The sequence below is a fragment of the Sturnira hondurensis genome, unplaced genomic scaffold (genome assembly GCF_014824575.4).
Source record: "Sturnira hondurensis isolate 20B ecotype Veracruz unplaced genomic scaffold, ASM1482457v3 Scaffold0018728, whole genome shotgun sequence".
Taxonomy (NCBI): Eukaryota; Metazoa; Chordata; class Mammalia; order Chiroptera; family Phyllostomidae; genus Sturnira; species Sturnira hondurensis.
Window position 1 is genome coordinate 4,084,496 of NW_028091359.1, and position 23,521 is coordinate 4,108,016.

General features: G+C 54.1%; 1 protein-coding gene across 1 annotated transcript; it reads right to left on the minus strand.

Moving 5' to 3' along the window:
- Positions 1 to 502: 502 nt before the first annotated feature.
- Positions 503 to 23,167, minus strand: WNT9B (Wnt family member 9B). Its single transcript, XM_037070162.1, has 4 exons — positions 23,055 to 23,167; positions 6,199 to 6,455; positions 4,540 to 4,805; positions 503 to 3,745 (listed from the first exon to the last, which is right to left on the minus strand). Exons 1-4 carry the CDS (start codon positions 23,132 to 23,134, stop codon positions 3,272 to 3,274), a joined length of 1,077 nt encoding a protein of 358 aa, XP_036926057.1. The 5' UTR covers positions 23,135 to 23,167; the 3' UTR covers positions 503 to 3,271.
- Positions 23,168 to 23,521: the final 354 nt, after the last annotated feature.

A 23,521-nucleotide genomic window follows, 5' to 3' on the forward strand; every position in this document is an offset into this window, starting at 1 on the left:
TCGGTCTGTCCATCTGTCTTGCGGGCAATAGAGGACACCGGGGGAGGCTGGGTTTATCTGCACTAGGGGATGCACATGACGTGCCCACGGGAGCCACGAGGATGAGCCAGAGTAACGTGGGCTGAGGTGGGTGGTACTTGGCAAATGGGGAGCCCCGTGCCTCCTGTCTTTTGGGGCTCCCCTTCCGTGGCCAAGTGGGGATGCAGGTCCACTCTGCCAGCGCAGCTGATTTTACAAGAAAAGCCAGATAGCCAATGGCAAATAATCCATTTTAAAAAGGAAAACAAATAAGAGCAAACAAGCCCCCCAGAGGCTGAGGGGAGCCCTGTGATGTTGCTCACTGGTTCGGGCAGCCTAGGCAGAAGGGGGGGGCCGGTGGTGGAGCCCCCAGCGTGGCCCCCACCCTGTCCTGGCCCCTCTAGACTTCCAGGGCAGCCCTAGCCTGTGGGACACAGAGCTCCACTTAGGAAACTGTCAACGTGCTGTCCTGGCCCAAGTTGCACACGGTCAGGGCAGCAGCCTCTGCCTTGGGCCCTTGGGCTTGGGATGTCTCCAGGCTTTGGGGCCCCTGAGCTCAGTCTGGGTCAGCTCCGACGGTGCCTGGCCTGTGGAGAAGCTCAGGAAATAGTCACCGAAGGGACCTCTTCTGCGCAACCTTGAGCACAGCCCTGCTTCCCCGGGGCCACAGCTGTAAAATGGGCCCAGCGATGTGGCCCCACCAACTCGCAGGGATAATGGGGAAGGCAAGGGAGCATAAAGGGGTAAAAGTGTTTCTGAAGATTGAAAGTGCTTCACAAAGGTGAGGTGTGGTCATCCTTGTTGTCATTATTATTATGAGCAAGACAGTTCCGCCAGAGGAAAAGAGGGGGCCTGGGCCCTAGGAGAGCAGGGAAGATACAGGTTTCAGGAGGAGGACGGGGATCAAGGCCCCTGGGGCTCACGGAGAAGGGCGGGGTGTGGGGGGGTTGCCGCAGGGGCTGCCCATAGAATACAGAAACTATATAAATAACATAAATATTTTCTCATATATCTTAGCTATATAAATTATTCTCTTTATGTGAGGTAGACAACAATTACCCTGTGAGTGCTTCCCTTAAAGCTATACAGAATGAGAGGTCAGTGGTAACTGGTCCCCAGGGTCCCGGCAGGGCTGAGGTGGAACTTTGGGGGCAACTAGAAGAGAAAGAGAGGGATCAAGGGAGGAGAAAAGAGGAGAGGGCTGGAGAGGGTTGACCCTACAGGCCGAGGGGCCCTCAGAGCCTGCCCCCGTGCCCTTGGCCTGGGTTGTCAGCTTTGGTTGCCAGCCATGGTGTTGGTCCCTCAGAGTCGGCCCTTTGTCCTCCTGCACCCCTGACACTGCCGACCAGGGGGCTGGGGTGCAGGCGGCGTGTTGGTGGATCAGGACCCCTCTTTCTGAACCTCAGGCTGTGCCAGAGTGGAGGCAGTGTTGAGGATCAGAGGAGCAGGATAAATCAGCCAACTGAGAGGACATCTCCATGCGATGGGTGTGGGAAAGAGACGAGCAAACCAGCCTTATCTCCGTTTTGCTCTTTCTGCCAAGACGTGGGCCAGCTGCTTGGGTCAGCAGTCAGTCTAGAAAGGGGTTTCATTGGAGCCAAAGATCCAGCATCCTGCAGGCTTCCCCCGTCCACTGAGGACTGGATAGCTCCTCTTCACCCTTGTGGGTCTCAGGGGGCCCCCAGGGCTTCTTCCTGGGGCTTTCATGGACAGTTTTTGAGCATTCTGCTGATTCTGAAGTTTCCTGTTGCAGCCGAGGGTCAGCAACTCTGGGTTCAGGGAGAAAGGAAGCTGACAGAGGGCGTGGTAGGGCCAGCAAAGTGGCCAAGGGCATCCCAGAGGAGGTCACTTCCTTCCAGCTGGCATTGAGCCCTGCTCTGGGGAAGCACACAGCCTCCAGAAAAGGGATCCCTGCAAGGCCTTGGTCCTGAACCAGAGGGCTGTGTGCTGCTGAACGGGAACCTTCCGCCTGGCAGGTCCATGGGGTGTGCACGCACATGTGTGTGTGTGTGTACCAGCCTCTCTCTCCTACGCCCATACAAGGCCTGGTAGGTAGCACTGAAAATGTCCACAGGATTGGAGAAAACTACCAAAGTCACTTCTGTTCCTCAGGTAGAACCAGAGTGTGGGGCCAATGGCAAATAAAGAGACCCCCCCAAGAAACCAGGTTTAGCAAAGACTTTTCATGTCCCTATACCTCTAGCCAGGGCAAAACCTTAATTAGATGAGTAGCTGTAAGAGTAGAAGTGTAACCAGAATCAGAAGGCATATGCCATCTCTCCTGAATCACGAATGTCAACTGTGTTGAACCTCACCGCATGGAGGGAACCCCAGCCATCAGTCTGCTGACCAAAGCTGGCTCCAAGGGAGGTTGAGAAACTGAGCTTGCTGCATCCCTGCCTGGCACCAGGGGCCAATGACCCTCTCCTGGGCTGGGACTGAAGGTTCTGTGTCTCAGGGAAAACAGGAAGGGTTCACTGTATCCCTGTGCCACCTCAGTGCCCCATCTGAGCCCCACCCTGGGAACTGGCTCTCTCTATCGGTCTTACATCCGCTGGTGCTCTGACTGAGCAGGGCTGGGTGGGTGTGGATTGCAGCTCTTAGGACAAGAATGAGGCCTCAGCACAGGCATATTTTAAAACAAGGTCAAGGACACAGAGTTCCAGGGTGTGTATCTGACTTAGGTCCACTTATGCCCAGAAAGCTTTTTGCCCTCCAAACCAAGAGGTCCCAACACCTGGCCTTTCCCCTCATCTCTAGTACAGCAAAGCCATTTGGGTAGTGATGGTGTGTGGTCCCCAGGCTCACTGCGACCTGAGCAGGCCCAACAGGAGGGACCGTCCCATCCCAGCAGACACTGCCTCCCTGTGCCTTCTTGACCCAGAAGCTCAACTTCCTGCCTCTTTCCGGTTCAAGACCACTTATCCCAGGAATTGAGACGGTGGGAGATTCCCCCTCCCCGCTCTGAACCTTGGTCTTGCCCTCCTCCTGGTCTTCCTTATTTCCTTGCACATCTTTCCCACCCTGCCTTCCTGTTCCAAGTCCTGAAAAAGGCTGGAGACCCTGGCTTCAGGGGTAGGGCCCGCACCTCTCATTCTGAGAGCTGAGGGAGGGGAAGACAGCCGGCCCGATGGAGAGAGGAGTGCGCATGCTCGGGCACTTACACCGATGAGCGCATGCCTGCAGGTGGCTTCAAGGAGCCGGGTACCGAGGGGGTCCCGGCAGTGCCCAGCCAGCACGGTGAAGAGCAGACCTAGTGCTTACAGGTGTACACGAGCTCCTCCTGCACGCACTGCTGGCACTCCACGTAGCAGCACCACTGCACCTGGCAGTGGCAGGAGAAGGCCACCAGGCGGCTCTGGGTGTCATAGCCCCGCCCGCAGCACAGGCTGCTGCAGCTGGCTTCCCGGGAGCACACTCGGCCCGCTGTGCCCGGGGAGTACTTGCTGGGCCGGCAGAAGCTGGGTGAGTCCTCCATGTAGACCAGGTCCCCGGGCCGGGGGGCCAGGCCCTTGGTGGGGCTGCCTGGCCTGGCAGGTGTCCACAGCTCCAGGCGGCCCAAGGCCTCATTGGTGGCACTGGACACCTTGACAGCTGAGTCATAGCGCAGCTTCAGCGTCTGGCCTGTCTCTCGGAATGGGGAGAGCTGCTTCCAGCAGGTGCGCACGGCACAGGAGCCCGACACGCCGTGGCACTTACAAGTGGTCCTGAGGCCACTCTTCACAGCCTGTGAGGAGAGGCAGAATAGAGGTGTGGTCAGAGGCCCAGGGCCCACAGCCTGAGCCTGCCCCCAGGATGCGGACCATGGCAGGGGAGTGGCCAGCAGATGGGGTGGCTAGCCATGCGGCACCTTCGTGCAAACTAGCCCAAGGCTTCTCGTCCCCTGGGTGGAGGCAGCCCGATGCCGGCATGCATGCTTCTGTGAGAGCGGTGTGGGCAGGCTCTCAGCCCCAGCCCTGTCCCTTGGTCAGAGTTCTTGTGTGGTGGACAACTTGCCCGTGTGAACACAGCAGCTGCACTTTACACCAGCTTGGTGATGAGGGCGCAGAACACAGAACTCGGTTTCCTAAAGAACTGGAGCTCCAGCCTGTCCCAGCCTCCCCGTCCAATAGACTGGGACACTTTTTACTCTCCGTCCTCCCTCTGCTCTGTGACCTCAGCTAACTCCCTTCTCTGGACTGCCTCCTCTTCCCATTTGTAAGTTTTCAAACTATGTTGGCTTCTAGGACCTCCAGCAAGGCTAGCCCTTGGAACGGAGACCCCTCTCCAACGTGTTCCTGCCTCACCATGGCCTGGTCCCAACTTCCACCTGACTTCCTCCTGCTACCCAGAGCCAGTGACACCCAGGACCCTTCCCTTCTTCCGGATCATGGTCTAGAGCAGATGCCCAGGAATACTGGTCGAAGGAATGGGTTCATCCTGGGATAGCTGTGTGTGTGCCGAGGAGCAGGGCATGGGAGGACCTCCTACAGACCAGCTCCCTGGTTGGAAGGGCCTTGGGCCACTCAGGAACATGCTCACCTTGATGCCCACATGGGTGTTGTGGGCGTCTGCCCGTGCCCGCAGGTCTTTGCTTCCTCTCTTGGGCCCCAAGAAGTTGCTCAGAAACTTGGTGCTGTACTTGAGGTTGTCGCCACACACGCCCCACTGCCAGGCCTGCCGGCTCTCCAGGCCCGGAGAGTCATCACAGGTGCAGCGCTCCATGCGCCCGGCGCTGCAGGCCCGGGCCAGCGTGTGGGTGAGGGCAGCCGAGGACACCGAGTACAGGAAGGCTGTCTCCTTGAAACCTGGGCCAGGCACCAGGGAGATCGGGGGAGAGGAGGAGAGTGGGCTTACAGGCTGCCCAGGTGCGCAGGATGAGGGGTTTGTGAACCTGAGGACACAGCTTGGGGCCACTGCCCTGCCACCTGCCCCTTGAACACAGGCTGCAAGTTGCTGTTTACAATGGGACTTTAATTCACTGCGAAGTATATGCCTGGATTCACCAGGCGGCAGGTTGGGAACCCATGAGAAAACAGTGAGACGCCAAGAGAGGTGACTGAGGCACCTGGTGAGGCATTGAGCTGGGGCCGAACCGCTGATATTGCCTCCAAGTCCATGTGTGAACAAGTTGGACTGAATCACTTTGGAAGCCCCAGATCCCCTGAAATACGCCGGTGGGCCTCCTGTGCTCCACGATAATCTTCAGATGTCATTCTCTGCTGCCTATTGTGGAGTGCACCCGATGACAGAGTGACTTTGGGTCTCTCGCCAGACTGACCATCCACCCACTTCTGGAACCACTGCAACTCTTGCCCTGCTAGGGTGTGCCCCAAACCTGGCCACCCTCACGAGCCCGCTGCCTCCTGCTTGCTCTCCAGCACACTGGGGTGCTGGCAACACTGGGGGGTGGGATCAGCTCTGGCCCAGGCTCGCCCCAGCCTCAAGGAGCAGCTGGCCCACAGGGGCTGGCTGCTGCTCTGTGCCATGGCTGCCTTTTCGTAAAAGCCCTGTTATAGCCCCTGCCTCTGGGTGATGGAGTCACATGGTGACCTGTTTCCACCCATAGGCTGCATGCTTTCTGAGAGTTGACGGGGTCTTGACCAGCTCTGTGCCTCCAGCGTCCAGCACAGTAACTGGCTCACCGTGAGCCTCACCAAACAAACAGATGGCCAGTGGAGACATGGAGAGATGCTGGGGATGGGGGAGCGCAGTAGGGAGGGAAAGACGAATCAGTGGATGTGGTGAACAAAGAAACAGGTGAATGAATGAATAAATAAACAAATTTGGTCTGCCTCATGGTATTTGGCCAGCTATCAACCGCCTTCCACACTTGTATGTTCTTGCACCCAGTTTGGGGTGTGTGTGTATGCAGAGGAGGCTCAGGGATGGAACCAGGGGACCACCCATCCCATCTGTGGACTCTCCAGGGTGGGCTGTGCCTCCTCCTGTGTCCTCCTTGCTCCTTTGCCCCCACCCACCCACCCACCCAAACCAACGGAAGGCTGGGCCTCATTAACTCCCAGGATGCTTCTCACTCGGGACTGTGCTGGGTTCACAAGGGCAGTGTGGCCGGAGTGCAGTGGCCAGAGGTATGGGAAGCACAGAAAACCCCCAGCCCTCCTCCCTCCCAACCCGCCTCCTCTCCCCACACCCTGCCAGCCCCCCTCCCCCCAGCCCTCCCCCAGCCCTTCCCCCTACCTCTCTTGAGCAGGCCTGTCCTCCCCTCCAGGCTGCAATTCCAGCGCTCGTGCCGAAACTGGAACTGGCACTCGAGCAGGCTGAGGTGGGCAGCATCCTGCAGGGTCTCAGCCAGGCCAGGCTCCCGCCGACAGAGCTGCTTCTGCCGGCGGGACAGCTTCAGCAGGTCACACTGCTTCAGGTGCGCCCCACCCTGCGCGGGGGCCGCCGCAGTGCCCAGCCCTGGGAAGGGCGTCAGGACCTCCCGCCCGGTCAGGCTGGAGAGGGCAAGAGAAAGGAGACCTGTGACCCTTAGGGGTTGTGATAAGGCGTGGGGGTGGGTAACACAAAGAAGGATGACAATCCCCAAGGACGTGGGCAGGTAAGGGGAAGGGGGCCTTCTGGGGGGGGTGCTTCATTATTTCTGGGAGGGAGGCCAGTCCCATGGAGTTATAGTCCCATTTTGTAGAGTAGGAAACAAAGGTGCTCATACAAGGACTAGTGCAGGACCCCAAACCCACTTTCCAGATGCCAGAGTCTCTGCTCTTCTTTCCCACCCTCCTACCCACATTTGCCCGATCATGACAATCAGGCAGGGTGCTTATTAAAAATACGGATTCCCGGGATCCACATGGCAATTCTGCTTCTGTGGGTCCGGAGTGGGGCCTGGGTAATCTGTACATTTACCACAAACCCGAGCGGCTTCTAGTGATCAGGGAAGTTTGGGAAATACTTCGTGCAGCACTGGCGGCTGCCTGGAGGGGAGGCCACATTCCTAAGAGGGGCAGGCAGAGAGCCGTAGATGGTGAGCAGACACCCAGGCCCCGTCCCTGGTAGCCTGCTCTCCCTTCCGTATGTCACTGCCCAAGAAATCCCACGCCAGCCTAACCGATTTTCATAATTTCCAGATAGATCTCCAACCATCTGGCCACTCAGGACCTGTTACAAAGAGATGTTTGGGGAATACCTTCATCGGTGGAAGGATGGACGGAAGGAAAGAAAGAGGGAAGGAAGGAAGGATGGGTAGGTGGGTGGATGGACAGACTGAGAGAGGGGTGAATGAAGGTGAAGGAGCTGAATTTCTATCAAGTCATGAGCCCCAGACCTCTTGTTCTACCATACCCAAAGTTCATGGATTCTGGAATCAGCTGCCAGAATCTAATCCTGACTTCCCAGCTATATGACCTTGAAGCCTTGGTTTTCTCCTCTGGCAAGTGCAAACAGTGATCCATGCTACCTCGTGGGGCTGCTGGGAGGATTGCACAGAAAATACCAACCACAGTGCTTGGGACATGTTTGTTCACTTTCCTGTTAGCTGGGTTTCTCAAAGTTCTTTTCTCTTACAAGACACTTTACTCCTTAACTTGGGCAGAGTCTTCCCTTTGTCCAGATAAGGAAACATGGGTTTTAGGAAGAGGCAGCAACTAGCCTGAGTCACCCAGCGGAGCAGCAGCAGCAGCAGCTGAGGACTAGGATCAGAGCTCACCTCACCTCTCCCCAGAAGCTCGCAGTGAAACGGTTCCACGAGTTCAAGAGCTTCGCTGTCACGGACCCTGGTAGCCCTCGGTGTGTGTGGAAGCAGCTCCTTTCTGGCAGATACTGGCTTCATGGCCAAGGTCAAAGAGCAAAGGCAGAACCATGAAATGACTCTTAAAGCTCTTGCTCGAATGTGGCACTTGTCATTCCCGCTCATGTGCCACTGGCAAGTCCTGGCCAAGCCCTGAGGGGTCAGAGAGGCCCACGTCCCATGGACACAAGGGCACAGTTCTCCTGTTTGGAACCACCTGCCCCAGCCGGGGACATCTGGCTTGATGCCACACCCTCCCTGTCTGGGTGGGTATGGGTCCTGGCCAGGTCCCAGGAGCCCCCAGAAAGTGACCATAGATTCCAGACCCATCAGGTGTGGCCAACCCAGTACGGAGCGTATCTCTGAAACCTCTGAGCAGAGACAGATGCTATCAGGCTCCTCTGGGCCCGGCCTGGCCCTGGGTTCCCCTCCCAGACGGGGTGAGGGCAGGGGCCCGTTAATCATTAATCTGGGGGCAAATAGGTAAATTTCCAGTCCACCAGGTCTACACCCAAACCCCTCCCTGCAGCCTGGCAGGAAACCCTTAGAGCTTGACCCTTGGCAGGTCCACGGCAGAGCCTGATGTCGAGTCCAGCAGAGGAGGCCCCACCCTGCCTGCCTTCCAGTGTGGAGGGCCACTCGGGGACTGCAGGGAGCAAGGGGGCAGCTGCCATGTAGCCCTTCAAATGTCCCCCCACCCCCCGCTTCCCCGGAGGCTGGTGTGAGGGTTGGTTTTTGCTGACATATTTCCTGTGTTTCAGAAATTGGGACTTTCCTTGTAGCAGCTGATTGACAAGTGAGAGAACAAGCAAGGAGTGATGGGAATTTTGACCAGTAGGGCCACATACCCTTGAAGACCTGTCTCGAGTGCCATTTTAAAAAAAGATTTTATTTATTTATTTAGAGAGGGGAAGGTAGAGAGAAACATTGATCAGTTGCCTCCTATAAAACAGGCATGTGCCCTGTCTGGGAATCGAACCAGTGACCTTTTGCTTTGTGGGACAATGCCCAACCAACTGAGCCACACAAGAATAATAGCTATTGCCCTGGCTGGTGCTGCTCAGTGGACTGAGCACTGGACTGCAAATCAAAGGGTCGCCAACAGTTTCATTCCCAGGGTACATACCTGGGTTGCGGGCCGAGTCTCCAGTAGGGGGCGCTCAAGTGGCAACCATATATTGATGTTTCTCTTCCTCTCTTTCTCCCTCCCTTCCCCTCTTTAAAAATAAATAAATAAAATCTTTTTTAAAAAGAATAATAGCTATTGTTATAGCATCATAGCTATATTGTATGATATCATATGATATAATATAATATATCTACCATTTTGAATGCTTATTACTCAGGCCTTTAAATTACTATGTGGACAAATGCTGGGTTGGCTGCCTATGTGTTCCTTCTATCTACATGGTTAGCACGTGGTCCTTGTAGATCGTTTTATGCCACTTGACCTTGCTGCTCTGGCCTGTTGATTGTACCAACGAGGATCACATGACCCAAGCCGGGCCCAGCAGTCACTTCTCTGGGAATTTGAAATTTGAAGTAAGCGAGCACACAGTTGCTTTCTCTCTTTCCTTTTGGGGGACTGGGCCAGTAACTTGGGTGATAAAAAAGAGAGCTGGTCCAAAGAGGGAACGAACCAAAAGCATCGATAGAAGCAGAGGTGAGAGTGGGACAGAGAACGTGGGACCCTCCTCAGCCCCGGGTCCCTGGGTCTTCCCGAGGTCAGCCGCGTTCTTGCCTGAGACACTCCTGCCTGTAGGACCGTGCCAAGGCTTGGAGCTGGTCTGTCTAACCAAGGGTGCCTGCTGCCCCTGACCTCGACCTTGTGACAGCTGTACGGTCCCAGCGTGCCCTTGGGCTGCATTGGGAGCCAGGCTCCCTTTCCCCATCCACGGGCACATGTTTTGTTTTTTTGTTTTTTAATTTTGTGTAATAGACCCTGTGATTGATGGCCCCAGGAGTCCAGTATAAAGTCGGTTAATTTTATTAGCGGTAATGACACTTAGTAGCGATTAATGGTCAGGAAAGGCAGCCAACCGCAAGGGGGCCTCAGGCCCCAGTGGGCCTGGTCTGCCCAGGGCTGCTCCCAAAGAAGGCTGCCTGGCACTGCCCTGCAGGGCCCAGGAAGGCAGCTGGGAACCCCTCCAGGACTCAATTTCCCTCTTATTTGTTTTCTATGTTGCAGTTTAGGATCATACTTCCTTTGAAGAAATAGGGCCATGGCATCAAATTTAGAAAACACCTCAAGGCATTTCCTTAAACGGTGCTTGGGAACTCCCCCCGCACGCTCATCCCAGGGCAGCTGCTAGGGAAGGCTTCTTCCTGGACCTCAGAAGAGTTCTAGCTGGTGCAGGTTTCAGTCTGTTCCAGGGTCAGTGGACACGATCCGCTCCCCTCAAACACACGACGCTCTCTGGCACCCCAGGCCTGAGAACCCCACCCACCAGGCCCCTCTGCAACGATCTCAATTGCTGAAAGTTAGCTGAGACCCCGGGGGATTAAACCAGAGACTAAGTGAGCTTCATTAATCTAATGAATCCAGACAAACTGAGTTTTAATAGAAGACACTGCTCACTCCGTGGTGAGGTCAGAGCTATCAGCCAAACAAGTGACCAGTGTTCTGAACTGAAGAACAGAGGGCGAATAACTTGCGTACTTGCTAATTGCTCGTCCAGGCTGGGGGACCAGCTCCTCAGGGTTCTCTGCCTGGGATCACCCCCCTCATTGGCTGCACGGGCTCCAGCCCAGCTGGTCTCCCCTACTCCTGCTTCCTGTCCTGCTCCCCCAGGCTGATTCCTAGACTCTCTTTTCCCATTAAGAAAGCAACAACCCCACGTGCACAACCCTCTATTGTCCTCCCTTCTTTTCCCCCAGCCTCTACCTTCTGCCCCCTGCACCCTTGGCCTGTGACCCTTAGGTTAATAATGAGACAGGAAGCCCCCATTCCCACACAATGAGAAGTGTCTGGCTTTGACCCCAAACCATCCCAGCCACTTCCTGGCCACCTTATCTCCCCCCAGAGTGGGAAAAACAAGGGCGCCCCTCAGGACTTCATCTCACATACACCCCCACCCCCATCCCCAGATCTCTTCTGGCCACTCCCGGCCCTTCCCGCCCCTGCCTCCTTTCGCATTCCCCAGTGCTCACCCCACCCACAGTTTTGGCTGAAGCTGCTCCATCTGGGATGACCTTGAAGTAAGCAAAAGAAGATTCTCCTCTTGCTTCTCCTTTCTCTGTGGGGAAAGCTTCTCAGGAGACCACTTTTGTTTACCATCAGCAGGACCCCCAGAAACCATCAAACCCCTGAGAAGAAATGGGGTTCATCCTGGAGCAATCACCCATCACCTGCTGGAGTGTGGGGACCCAAGGACCTCAGGCCCCCAAGACTGTTCTGACCTGAGTAGCTGGGTCCCAGGTCTGCCCTCACCCACTGGTGACCTCGAGGATGTCCACTCACCCCCTGAGTGCATTCCGTCTGACAAGTACACGTTGACTAGTGGGAAAGCGTGACCGGAGCCAGACCGTCTGGGTTCAAAGCCATCTCTGCCTCTCACTAATTGTGCCACCTCAGGCAAGGGACTCTGCCTCTGTGTCTCATCCTAAAAACGCAGGTAATCGCAGTATCTACTTCTCAGGGCAGCCCTGAAGATGAAGTGAATTCTCATTTGTAAAGCTCTTAAAACAGTGCCTGGCACATAATAAGTTCTAGATAAGCAGTATTCTTAAGCACCTACTATGTGCCGGGCACTGTGCTGGGTTCTGGGTCCTGCTCCTACTCTCAGGGAGCTCACAGTATGGAGAGAACCCAGCTGGATCTGAGAGTTCCCCAGACTCTCCTGAGGCCCCAGGGGGCAGGGAAAAGAGAAGAAAGTTTTGCACCAGCCCAGCTCCCCAAGGAAGAGTCAGTAGCTGCTCAGGGACCCAGATCAGAACTCCCAGCCGCATCTGAGTGAGAAACTGACCTCGGCCAGTCCCTCCTGCTGTGGTGGGAGGTTTCGGGAGTGGGGAGGAGGCAGGAGGAAGCTCCCAGACCTGGCAGGTAGAGAGCACTTTCCATCACCTGGGGGTGCCCCAGGCTCTGTCTGCCCCCCCCACACACACACACTCTTGTTTCTGCTTGAGAGGGTGTGATGGGTCTAGAGGAGGCCACCCCCAGGATGTGGTGGGTACATGGCACCCCCCCAGAGGTGGGGGGTGTGGGACAAGACTGGTGGTACCTAGGGCACCGGGTCATGCCAGCATGTCTGGACCCTTAGCTAGAGGGGCCAGGAGCTGTGCCTGGCACCAGGGCCCATGCCAACTGCAGGCAGCTGCCTGGGAACCAGGAAAACCTTGCTCTGCCCGGAGCATTGGCCTTGGCCCTACAAAACCCCATTAGATGCTCTGATAACAGGCTTCCGTCGCAGGGCCATTTACATGGTAAATGCTCCTTTTGTGCTTTCATCTCAAACATCTCAGCCCACCTCTCCCAGGTCTCATTAAACCCCCTACACACACACACACACACACACACACACTCACATTTGTTACCCCAACCCATGCTCTCCATTACTCAACCTCTTCCCAGCAGGAGGGAGTTAGTGAGGGCAGTGACTGGCCCTCGAAAAGAAGATGCATGCCTCCAGGCTAACAGCCCTTCTGCAGAGGGCAACCCCTGAACACCCACCTGGGCTCCCTCCCCTCTCACTGTCATCTATGTACCGGCAGCACACCCTTTCCTATGTCTTTCAGACTCCCACCTCCTCTCCTGACTTCAGTGTCACCTCCCACCTCCTCCAGGAAGGTATCCTTAGTGAGCAGCCTGGCAAATCTGTTTCCTACCTTCACTCCAACACCCTCCAGCCCCACCTTTCACTCAGTCACTCACCCAGTCAGTCAGTCACTCACTCATTTAACATTAATATTCAGGATTTTATTGTGCATCAGCTTCATGGCAGGTCTACCCACGGAAGACTGAAATAAACAAGGGCTCACTACTTTCCCGTCTGGGTCCCCCAGCCCCTCCCGGCCCAGCCTTTCCTACCTCCCCCACTCTTAACCTCAGAGCCCACCTTGAGGACTGAATCTTGCCTCATCCCCCACCACATCCCTGGCTCAGAGAAAGAGTCTGTCCCAGCTGTGGGCTTTGTCTCTCCAAGAACAGCTCCACTCCCTGCTTCCGCGGATGGGGCTGCTGCTGAGGATGGCAGTGGGACACGTGTGCTCACGAGCTAAGTGGGCAGCATGCTTTGCATCTCAACAATCTCGGTATTCAAAGCATAACTAGTGCAACATCTGGGAAGGAAATGCTTCCCCCCTTCCTCCTTCCTGTCTCTCTCCTTCTTCACTCAAGCTGAGGCTAAAGCTGAGGACAGGAAGCCTTCACTCCTCAAATGCATGGATCGGGTGGCATGGAGGGTCCCAAATTCATCCCTGTGCAAAGGAATCCCTCACCTCTACATCTCCCCCAGGTACCTGGCTGGACCCAAATGTATACCATTCGAATTATTATATTGTAGGGCTGCATAAACCCTTCAAGATCACCCAGTCCAGAGGGGTTTTTTTTGCCCTGATAGCTCCTGGGAGGTGTCCCAGGGGCTTCTAGGGGCAGGGGAGAAGACAAGAGGTCTGCCAAGTGTCTCTGCTTTGACCTGCCTGGTTCCTTGAGAGTTCATGTAAGACTGATGGCCAAGGTGACCCAATGAGTGAGTGGCAGGGCTGGGACTATGCCCCAGGTCTCCTAGCTGTTGCTGTCAAGCCATCTGGTGGTCTCTGATTTTCATTTCAACGGCTTCAGAGAAGCAAAATCAGCCATCACCAAAGGAAATGTATAGGGAGATAGGAACACAAGACAGGTTTGAAGAGAAGGAAGCCTAGTCAAAACTCCTCTGGTCCCCTAGGCTGCCAAAGGGAGAGGACTCTTCATTGAAAAGACTACTTTTCCATGGTCTAAAACTCATTCTTTTCTTCAGCTGTATGTCAGAAATCAAGCTTCTGACTTTAGAGAAGCAGCTTGCTTATTCATACTAAAGTGTGAGAGTCTGATATAATACCAGTGCCTGAGAACATACTTTGCTAGATTAAAAAAAGGTCAAAAAAAAAAAAAAAGAGCACTGGGATTGCGGAGAAAGGAGAAGCCTGGAGAAAGGAGCAGTAAAAGTAGAAAAAAGGGGGGCCAGAAACCCTAAAGACAAGTTTCCCCAGCTTCTTTGGTTCACAGGCCCAGCCCTGACCTAGGGGAGGAAGTGTAGGAGGCATGGGGTGGGGACTGCAGGGAAAGGCGAGCATTGCAGAGGCTCTATCTCCTGGTGGCAAACAGTACCCCCATCCAACTCTGTTCCACCCACGGGATGCAGACCCCTGGACTGGGTAACTTTGCCCACTATTAACCATGGCCAGTTGGCCAGCTAGTTAACTAGTTTGGCATGCTTCTGAGTGGCCACCCCTTTCTCAATGGACAGCAGGCCAGGCTGGGCTGTGGGTCCTGGAAGAGGCAGGCCCCTAGAGAATGTCTCAAGTGTGATCACTCTGTGACAAGGACAGTTCCATTGTTTGTGGATGCCCCATGTAGAGATGTCCCATGCTACAGATTCCATTTGTTCTCTGGCAGGTCCCAGGAAGGGCCCACACCCCTCCTCTCAGCCCCCAGAAAGAGCAGGAAGCTCCTAACTTCATCAAGGGGTCACTGCCTGTGTATGCCCGGGGAGGGCCAGAGTGGTGCAGGGCAGCCCCAGGGTGCTCTCTCAGGAACAGAGCGGGGTCCCCCAGAGCAAGACCAAAACAACTTCCCACCTTGGACCATCCGGGACTCAGAGTGAGCCAGGGCTGTAACAGAGGGCCCCGCTCCTCAGGCCAGGCCAGTCTCCACTTTGTCCTCTAGCCGTGACTCTCAGGCCAACCTCCACGCCTTTCTCCAAGCTCTAACCCCTACCTGGGTTGCCTTTCCCAGTTCCCAAACCCCTCATGGATCCCCTGTACTTTTTTATAGCCTTTTTCAACAATCCCAGGAATGGGAAACGAGACCCAGAGGGCCCACCCAGCTCTAACATGCCATGTTTATCTCCTCCAGGAAGCCCTCCTTACTTGCCAGCCTCATCCCACTTTAACTATCCTCTTTCTTTTCTTCTTCTACTACTTTTGCAGATATAGTTCTATTACCTTTGCGTGGTTCGCACTTTTTCCTCCCTTCTCAGGGCTGTACAGACAGTTTCTGCAAGAAGCCTGTAAGCTCCTTGGCAGAGATCATGGTTTCTTATCCCCTGAGGTCCTCCTGTCCCCAACCCAGATCTTCCACCCCCAGCAAGGGCTCCTCAGACACCTGCTGGCCGCATAAATCCCTCAGACATCCAACACCAGGCAGAGTGTAGCTCTCTGTAGGCTCAGAGTGTAGCTCAGAGTGTAGGCTCTCCCTCAGCCTCCCCCAACCCTGCCTACTGGCCTTCCTGCTCTTGGGCTCCCAAGCTCAGCCTTGCAGGCTCTGGGAGGCCTTGGCTCTGAAGGAGCATGCCTGTGGCCACCCCGTCTCTGGCCCTTAAGTGCTTGCTTGTACTTGCTCTCCCAATGCCAGATCTCAGGGCTGCCTGGCTGTAGTCAGAGGGACCCTGAGTCTTTCAGCCCTCTCAGCCCCTGTGGGGGCTGGGGCAGAGCCAGGTGGGCTTCTTCTGAACCTCAGTTCCTGGGGACCACCTGTGCTCAGGGCAGCCTGGGCCTCCCTTTGGTACCAGCAAAGACCAGCCAAGAACTTGTCAGAAGTCTTTCTTTAAAACGCATCTTGCACAACCTCTTGGGGCTGAAAGTTTGCCGCAGGTTCCCAAACCTTTATCCACAATTCCAAACTCCAGAAAGCTCAGAAAACTACAAAGTTTTTGTTAGTGGTGATTAACTCATACAGCAGAGACTTCACCTGAACCAAAGTGAGAATATTTCTGGTTTTGATTTATCCCAACGTGTAGATGCTTTTCTGCAAAAATAAAGTGTCTGATTATGGGGTGCTGCCCTAGACCTTGCTAGGGATGTGATGTTATAGGTGATATGTGCATTATATTACCTTTCTAAAATCAGAAAATTCTTGAATTCTAGTTGTATTTGGCCTCAAAGGGATTGTAACCGTCAGGAAAGCAGACCTTCTTTGCTCTTGTCCTAAAACCAGTTTTTTGGAAATTCCAGTATTGACTCAACATGGGATCTAAGTCCCTCCTGGCTGTTTTGAGACTCTTCACCTCCCCACCCCCAACCCTTAGTGTCTTCTCTCCAGCGAGGGGATCTGGCCTTGAGGCAGCAGCCCTGCCTCCCAAGCTCATCTCAGCTGCCACTCGATTCCCATGGAAGGCCAGGTGTGGCTGACTTCTGGAGTCTTACAGGCGCAAGTCTCTGCTCTCGGCTTTGCTTCTAGCGCCTACCCACACAGAGGTCAGATCATGGCAAAGCAACGTGTGCTGGAGAGGGCCAAGTGTGAGCAGCTGTGATGAGGCAGAGAGGGAGGTTCTGGGGGAGGGGAAGGACCAGTGAAAGGGAGAGTGCACTGCCTGCCCAGACATTCACTGCAGACTAGGAAGCAGTGGTCAGGCCTGGGGTTGGGGGGCGGCCTCAGATAACAAGAGGGCCCCAAGACCTCTGCCTCAAAGGAGCTATGCATGGAGACACGAGCACATGAAGAACTGGGGAACAAACTAAGAGTTTAAGGCGTGAAGTACAAGAGACGCCTGCAATATAGGCCAAGGGAAAGGTGTGGGTGACAGAGTGGAGGCCTCAGAGGGTCCGAGCTGCCCAGACGGAGGCAGGCGTCAGCTGGGGCTTGACAGGTGCAGGAGGCAGGGGTGAGCAGGTTGGCTCCCGACTGTGACAGACTAGAATTCAAATCTTGGTGCTGTCAGCCACTGGCTATGTGACTTTGGGCAAGGCAATTGGCCTCTCTGAGCTTTTCCTTCACCCACCTGTACCTATTCCTAGGCTGTCCCAGTGGTTAAATGACATGATACACATAAAGCGCAGAGCAGAGCAAGGGCTCAAATTATACAATAAATGGGCTAAAATGAAGAGAGGAAGGAACAGATGTTATTAAAGATGCTCCTTAACTTGGATGCTCATGAACTTTCTTAGACTCCTATACAGAGATAACACTCAGCACTTATATATATATTTATTTAACCCTCACAACAACTCTATGAGGTTAAAATTAACCCATTTTTACAGATGGGAAAACTGAGGTCAGAGCATCTAACTGACTTGCTCTGGGTCACAGTATGTATTTGGGTGAAGGATTTGAACTCAGTTTGTGTGACTCCAAGTCCAAGGCCTTGGGCTGCCTCCAGTCCCACTCAGGCTGATGCCTGGGTGGTGTCCCCTCACAGCGCCTGTCCCCTCACAGCGCCTGGCTCACCTCCCCTTGAGTCCGACTTCTACCTGAGCACCTAACCCTGAGGGCACCAGGACCTCTCTTGCTTAGGAGATTCCAGTCCAGGAGACCCCACGACCTGCTTCTCTCTCCTCCTTTTTCTACCCCGCCGCCTCAGAAACTCCACCACCATCCACTGAGGAGGCTGGTTTGACTCTAAGCCGAACGTTAGAGCCCAGCTCTTGGGTGGGGGGTGGTTACAGTCCCACCAGGGCCAAGCAGCTTGAATTCTTTCCCTAAACTCAGTGATTCTTATCAGCGATGTTTGGCTTACAATCTGCCAACCCAAAGCAGTACAATTTATTTTACCCTTTCTTCCCTCCAACCCTGTTTTTCTCAGGACCCAATTAATTCCTAAAAATGTTTTCCTGATTAAAAAAATACCATCCAAGTTAAAAAAAACTGAAGAATGATTTATAAAAAATATTTGTAAGACCTGCACACTGAAAGTGACAAAACTGTTGAAAGAAATTTTAAAAGCCCCAAATAGAGAGGTTGCCTGCTAATAAATTGGTAGACTCCGTATTATGTGAATGCCAATCTTTTATAACTGGACTTACAGATTTGGTGCGATCCCACTCAACATGCCAGCAGGCTTTCCTGTAGATATCGATAAGTCGATACTAAAATGCAGGTGGAAACGCAAAGGACACAGAGTAGCCCGAAGAATTTTGAGAGAAGAATCACTCAACAGCCCCAGTAAAGCCAGACTGCGTGGTACTGGCATAAAAATAAGCACAGGGAGAGTCCAGAAACAAGCCCTCAACTACTGGCTCGATTGACTTGCAGCAGAGATGACGGTGGAGAAATGACTATCTTTCCAACGCTTGGTGCCGGAACAGGTGGGTGTCCACAGGAAAAACACTCTGACCCTTACCTCACACCATACCCATATAAACTAACTCAAAAAGAACCATAGACCTAAGCGTAAAAGCCAAACCTATAAAGCTTCTGGAAGAAAATGTAGGAGGAAATCTTCACAACCTCTGGTGGAGATTTCTTGGATAGGACACACACAAACCATGTAAGAACATGTGGAAAAGGGCACTTCATCAGAATCAAAAACTTCTGTTCTTCATAAGATACCAATAAGAGAATGAAAGGGCAAGCCACAAACCGGGATAAAATATGGCCAAAACTTTCTGACAAAAGACTCGTATCCAAAATATTAAAGAACTCGTACAACTCAACGATAAGAAAACAACTACAGGGTCACCCAGTTGAAAAGATATTCAAAATGACCAAGAGTCCCATAAAAAACATTCAACACACCATTCATCAATGGAAAAGGCACATTAAAACCACAGTGAGATGCCAATGCACACCCACTAAAACGGCCTAAAGAAGACAGAGGACTTGAAATTCTCACACAATACTGTGCAAAGTGGGACAGCCACTCTGGAATACTATTTGACTGCTTCTTATACAGTTAAACATATACATACCATATGATCTAACAATCTGGTCTTAGATACTTATCCAAAAGAAAGAAAAACATATGTCCACAAAAAGACATGGATGTAGCCAGTTTATTTGAAATAAACTGGAAAAAACCCCAAATGTCCATCAACTGGGGAACGAATAAACAAACTGAATATGTCCACACTCCTCAGCTGAAACAGGAACGTGCTGTGGATGGATGTATCAACATGGATGAACCTCAGAACGTGATTTTGAGCAAAGGAATTCACACAGCAAAGGCTATACACCCTATGACTCCATTTATATGAACTTCTACAATGGGCCAGACTAAGCTACAATGACAGAAAGTAGAGAAGTGAGGCTTGGGGCCGAGGTGCGGGGAGGCCCGGCTGCAAAGGGGCCCAGGGGTCCTCTGGGATGAAGGTCAGGTCCCATACAGTAATTGGGGTGGTGGTTCCATGGCGGGAGACAGTTGTTAAAACCCAAAGTGTGCTCTTGGAACAATGCATTTTACTGAATGTAATGTTGGGAAAAGAGTTAAGGCTGTGTTTTGTTTCTTTACCATGACCACATCGCCACAACGCCAGATGCTGCCTAGAACTCCAGCACCCATCAAGAGTCCTAAGCACCGTACTGCGAGAACTTAGTATGTGCCTGGCCACCTATTGGGCCTTTTCATTCATGGTCTCCATTAAGCCTCTCACCAGCCTTTACCATGAGCGTTTTCATCACCCAGACTCAGCAAGGTTGAGACATCTGCTCAAAGTCACGCAGTTAGCAAGAGGCATGATCAGGACTCAGACTCAGGTCTAGCTGATTCAAAGGCTTGTGCTTTCATAAATTCTCTGTACCATCTCTAGAGAGGAAAGAAACCCAACAAAAGCACAATGACATGTTTGAAAAAAAAGCAATCATGGAAGTCAACTATGATTTGAAAATTGCTTTCCCAAGAGCTATTTCTAGTTGCAAAGCCATTGGTATGACTTAAGGACTGTACTGGATGGCAAGGCCTGTCATGTGTCCAGATCGTCACTTAAGACAATGTATGCTCATTGATGAAACATCACACAAATGAACATTTGCAGAATTCCCAAGCCAACTGAGCTAAAACATGAGCCCTTGAGTGATCCCAGACTTGTAGGCCAGGACCAGCCTGTTAGGGAACCTTGAGACCTCCAGGTACTACAGACGGTGGAGGCAAGTGACCTGACCACAGACAATGCAGAGAGTGGTCCAGAGTCAGGACGAACCTGAGCCCCTGACTTCTGGTCTACCTCCCATCCCACCATTGATATGTTGTCCTCTCAGAGCCCCCCTGCCACCCTGCAGGACCCAATACACCGGTCTCGTGCTGAGGACAGAGGAGAATGCTGTGGCCTCACCCACCCAACCACAGCCAAGAGGATCTGACAGAGCTGACTAAGCAGGGAAGGGGGTCACCTGGCCTTAGATGCTGCTTCCCTGGGTGACCACACAGTATCAGCTCTGGAGGCTGTAGGGCAAAGAGCCCAGGCTAGTTTCTATCCTGTCTCTCCCACTAATCCGCTGTGTGACATTGGGTGAGTTGTTGAAACTTTCTGACCCTTGGATTCCTTTTGGGTGCTATTTATACCCACCCAGTACTCCTCGGGAATGGCTCTGCAGATCAGCTGGGAGAAGAGCTGTATGCGGAAGTTATTTGTAAGTTACAATACTGGTGATCATGCCATTCAGCAGGATTGGGCTCTAGACCCATGCAAAGCAGTAGATTAGAAGCAGCTGCCAGCTCACAGTGGTTTGGGAATGATGGTTGTTTCATCTCAAAAATGGGGATAATGATACACAACCTGCTCAAAGCAGGGAGCTGGAGCAGACATCCTTTGGGGGTCACTTCCAACTCTTAAATCTATAATTCTATGATTTTTTGAAGACCCCAATAAGAGTGACCTCACCTGCTCTCCTGCTGTTAGAATTTTCTTTTATCAAGATGCCCAAACACTTCATCTTATAAAAGCAAATGACCTGGAGAAGGGAGAGGAACATTGCCTCACATTCTCACTACAGTGTGGATGACTGATATAGATTTCTTCCAGAGAGCAAAATCTGATGGGAAGCTGGGAAGCAGGGAACCTTGGCTTGACTGGGAAGCAACAAGGCTTCCCCAGTGAGAACCCAGGCTCTATGAGACCAAACACGTAACAGCACGAGGCTCCAGTTTCAGCTTATTCCCTTAGTATTTGTCCTGCACCCCAGACTGTGGAGGTGGTGGCCTGAGTGTGCTTTGCCAGCTCTGCCCAACCAGGCTCACAACCTGGAACAGGTGGCTCCAATACTTACATGGCCCCTCTCAGTCCTAACTCAGGCTGAACCCACCATCTCCCCTCTCATTTCCAAGGCTGTCCCCAAGCTCAGTCCTCAAATTCTAGCCCCCGGCACTGCTTCAAACTCCTCACCCTTCCAACCACACCAACCAGGGCAGCCCAGGCTTCCTGGAGCCCCTTTCCTGGCACCTCCCTGGCCCTTGGCCCAACCCCAACCCAGACAAACAGAAGTGTGGTAGTGAGCTGGTGTCCCAGAGGAAGCAGGCCCTACTTGTCCTCACCCTCTCCATTCAGCTCAGAAATCCTAGTCAGGGATAGAAGAGCAAGGTACCGTGCGTGGCCTCCTCAGAAATCATCCTCATCATGCCCTGGCTGCTGTGGCTCAGTGGACTGAGCACCAGCCTGTGAACCAAAGGGTCACCGGTTTGATTCTGGGTCAGAGCATGTGCTTGGGTTGTGGGCCTGGGCCCTGGTTGGGGGCAACTGATGTATCCTCCCTCTCTTGCTCTGTCCCTTCCCCTCCCTCTAAACAATAAAAATTTAAAAATCTTTTTAAAAAATCATCATCATCACCACCAACATTAGTTGAGCATTTACTAGGTGCTAGACGCTGTCCTGATGGATTTACATGCACTATCTCCGATAATCTTCATATGAAATAGGCACTATTACCCTCATTTTACAGATGAAAAACCAAGGCACAGAGAGGTTAAGTAATTTGGCAAGGAGCACACAGCTAGCAAGTGGCAGATTTGGGAACTAAGCCCAAAATTTGTGCCGTTATATCCTGCCTCCTGAGGCAAGAACAGTGCCTTCAAACCTGAAATCGTTGGGAAACAAACACGCTCCTTCACTGTTCTTGACGAGAATCTAGAGGCTCAGTCATGCCAAGTTCTTACCCTTCTCTGCAAAAGGGATCTCTGCAGCCCAGAGGCTGAGTGGTCTTCCCAAGTCACCTGCAGCTGAGCCCAGAGCCAGGGTTTGAGCTTGCCCCCTCCACGTAGTTCAAGAGAAGCCATTGCCCACAGCCCAGGCTCGTTTGAACCAGAGGCCATGACCTGGAAATTAGCCCACAGCCCTTCTTCTAGCCTGCCCTGTGGGGGACATCTCAGACCCTTGCTCGGGCCTCCCCAGTAGGTCCTTAACAGCAGTCTCTGGGGGGGTCACTTGCATGGCGTTTTCTTGCCTTTTCTGTGGTCAGACTGTAAACCTCCCTCACCCTGATTTGGAGTGAAGATTACAAAAAATGGCATGATTCAAAGTAACAGGTTGTACACAGTTGGAGGGGCTTTTGGCGGAGGTCAGGGAAGTGCCTTCACACCCACGACCCCATCGCCCAACCCCGGTCCCTGCGATTCAGGGTCAGAGAAGCAGGTACAATCAATTGCCCTGTAACTTGCGCTCTAAACACTACCAGTTCCCGCCCCATGCTCTCCCCAGGTGTCAGCCCAACTCTGACCCTCCCTTTCCAATTGCGTACACTGCCTCTCCTCTCCTGCTTTTCTGCTCTTCGTTGTTCTCCTGAGAATTCGCCCGACGTCAGGGCTGAGATTTCCCCCAACTGACGTTCCGCCCCCTCTCCCTCCGCGTCTCCAGCTGACACTCCCCACGGCCCGCGGGCTCCTCCATTCTTCTCGGATCTGCGTGATCCCCTTCCCCGGCCTCCGTTACAACCCATCTCCTCCCATCCACCCAACGCTCCGGGTCTCTGCTCCGCGAGGGCAGAGAGGGTGGGGAGGAAGCCCCAGGCGAAGGCTGTGGCTAGACAGAGCCCGTGATGGGAACAGACAGGGCGCCGGGTGAGGATGGGAGAGGGCATCAGAGCGCGGGGGGGACACCCAGACCGGCCGAGACGGGGCGCACCAGAGCGGACGGGGCAAGGGCCCGAGACGCGTGCAGAGTCCGGGACCGTGGGGCAGGGTGTGAGATCGCGCGGAGTGAGCGGGAAGAGGTCTCGGACAGGGAAGGGTGGACAGATTGTCTGCGAAGGGGAGCAAGAGCCGGACGGTGGAAGGTGCGACGGGGATCTGAGCCCGGGAAGCCAGAGACGGAGCTCGCGGTGCGAACTCCGACCGAGAGGTGCGGCTGGAGCTAAGGTCTGAGTTCGAGTCTCGGACGGGGCCGGAGGGACGGCAAAGCTGGCCCCGCGGCAGCCGCAGGAGGGGTAGGCAGGTGGGCGGGGGGCGTGGGCCGGGGCGCGGCGGGCACTGACCCGAAGTAGGCGGCGGCGGCGGCGGCGGGCAGCGCCAGCAGGCAGAGCGCGGCCAGGGCCAGCGCAGACGGGGGGCGCATGGTGCCGGCGGCGCCCAGTCTCTTCTACTTGCGCCTCTCGGCGCTCGCAGCGCTGCCGCAGGCCGCCCGCGGGGCTTTAAACCCGGGAGGGGCCGAACGGGGGGCGGGGAGAGGGAGAGGCGCGGACTGCCACCCCCCAACCCGGCGGCGAGCCCCCCCGCCCCATTGGCCCCGCAGGACTCGCCCCGCCCCGTTGCGGTGGGGTCCCGCCTCCGTCCCGCCCCTGCCCCGCCCTCGTCTACCCCTTCCCCCCGGCCCTAGGTGAGAGCTCACCTGACGCCTAGTGCGCCCCAGGACGCGACGGCGCAGCGTGAAGCACCCCTGGGCCTAGGGATGGGAGGACTGGGTGGGGATCGGGGAGTTTGTGCCTCTCTCTTCGGGGCAGGG

Coding starts and splice junctions, on each gene's coding strand:
- WNT9B (XM_037070162.1), bottom strand. CDS start 23,134: ATGCGCCCCCCGTCTGCGCTGGCCCTGGCCGCGCTCTGCCTGCTGGCG. Junction 4,806..6,198: donor GACAGGCCTGCTCAAGAGAG/GTAGGGGGAAGG, acceptor TGCCTGGCCCAG/GTTTCAAGGAGACAGCCTTC. Junction 3,746..4,539: donor ACACCCATGTGGGCATCAAG/GTGAGCATGTTC, acceptor CTCTCCTCACAG/GCTGTGAAGAGTGGCCTCAG.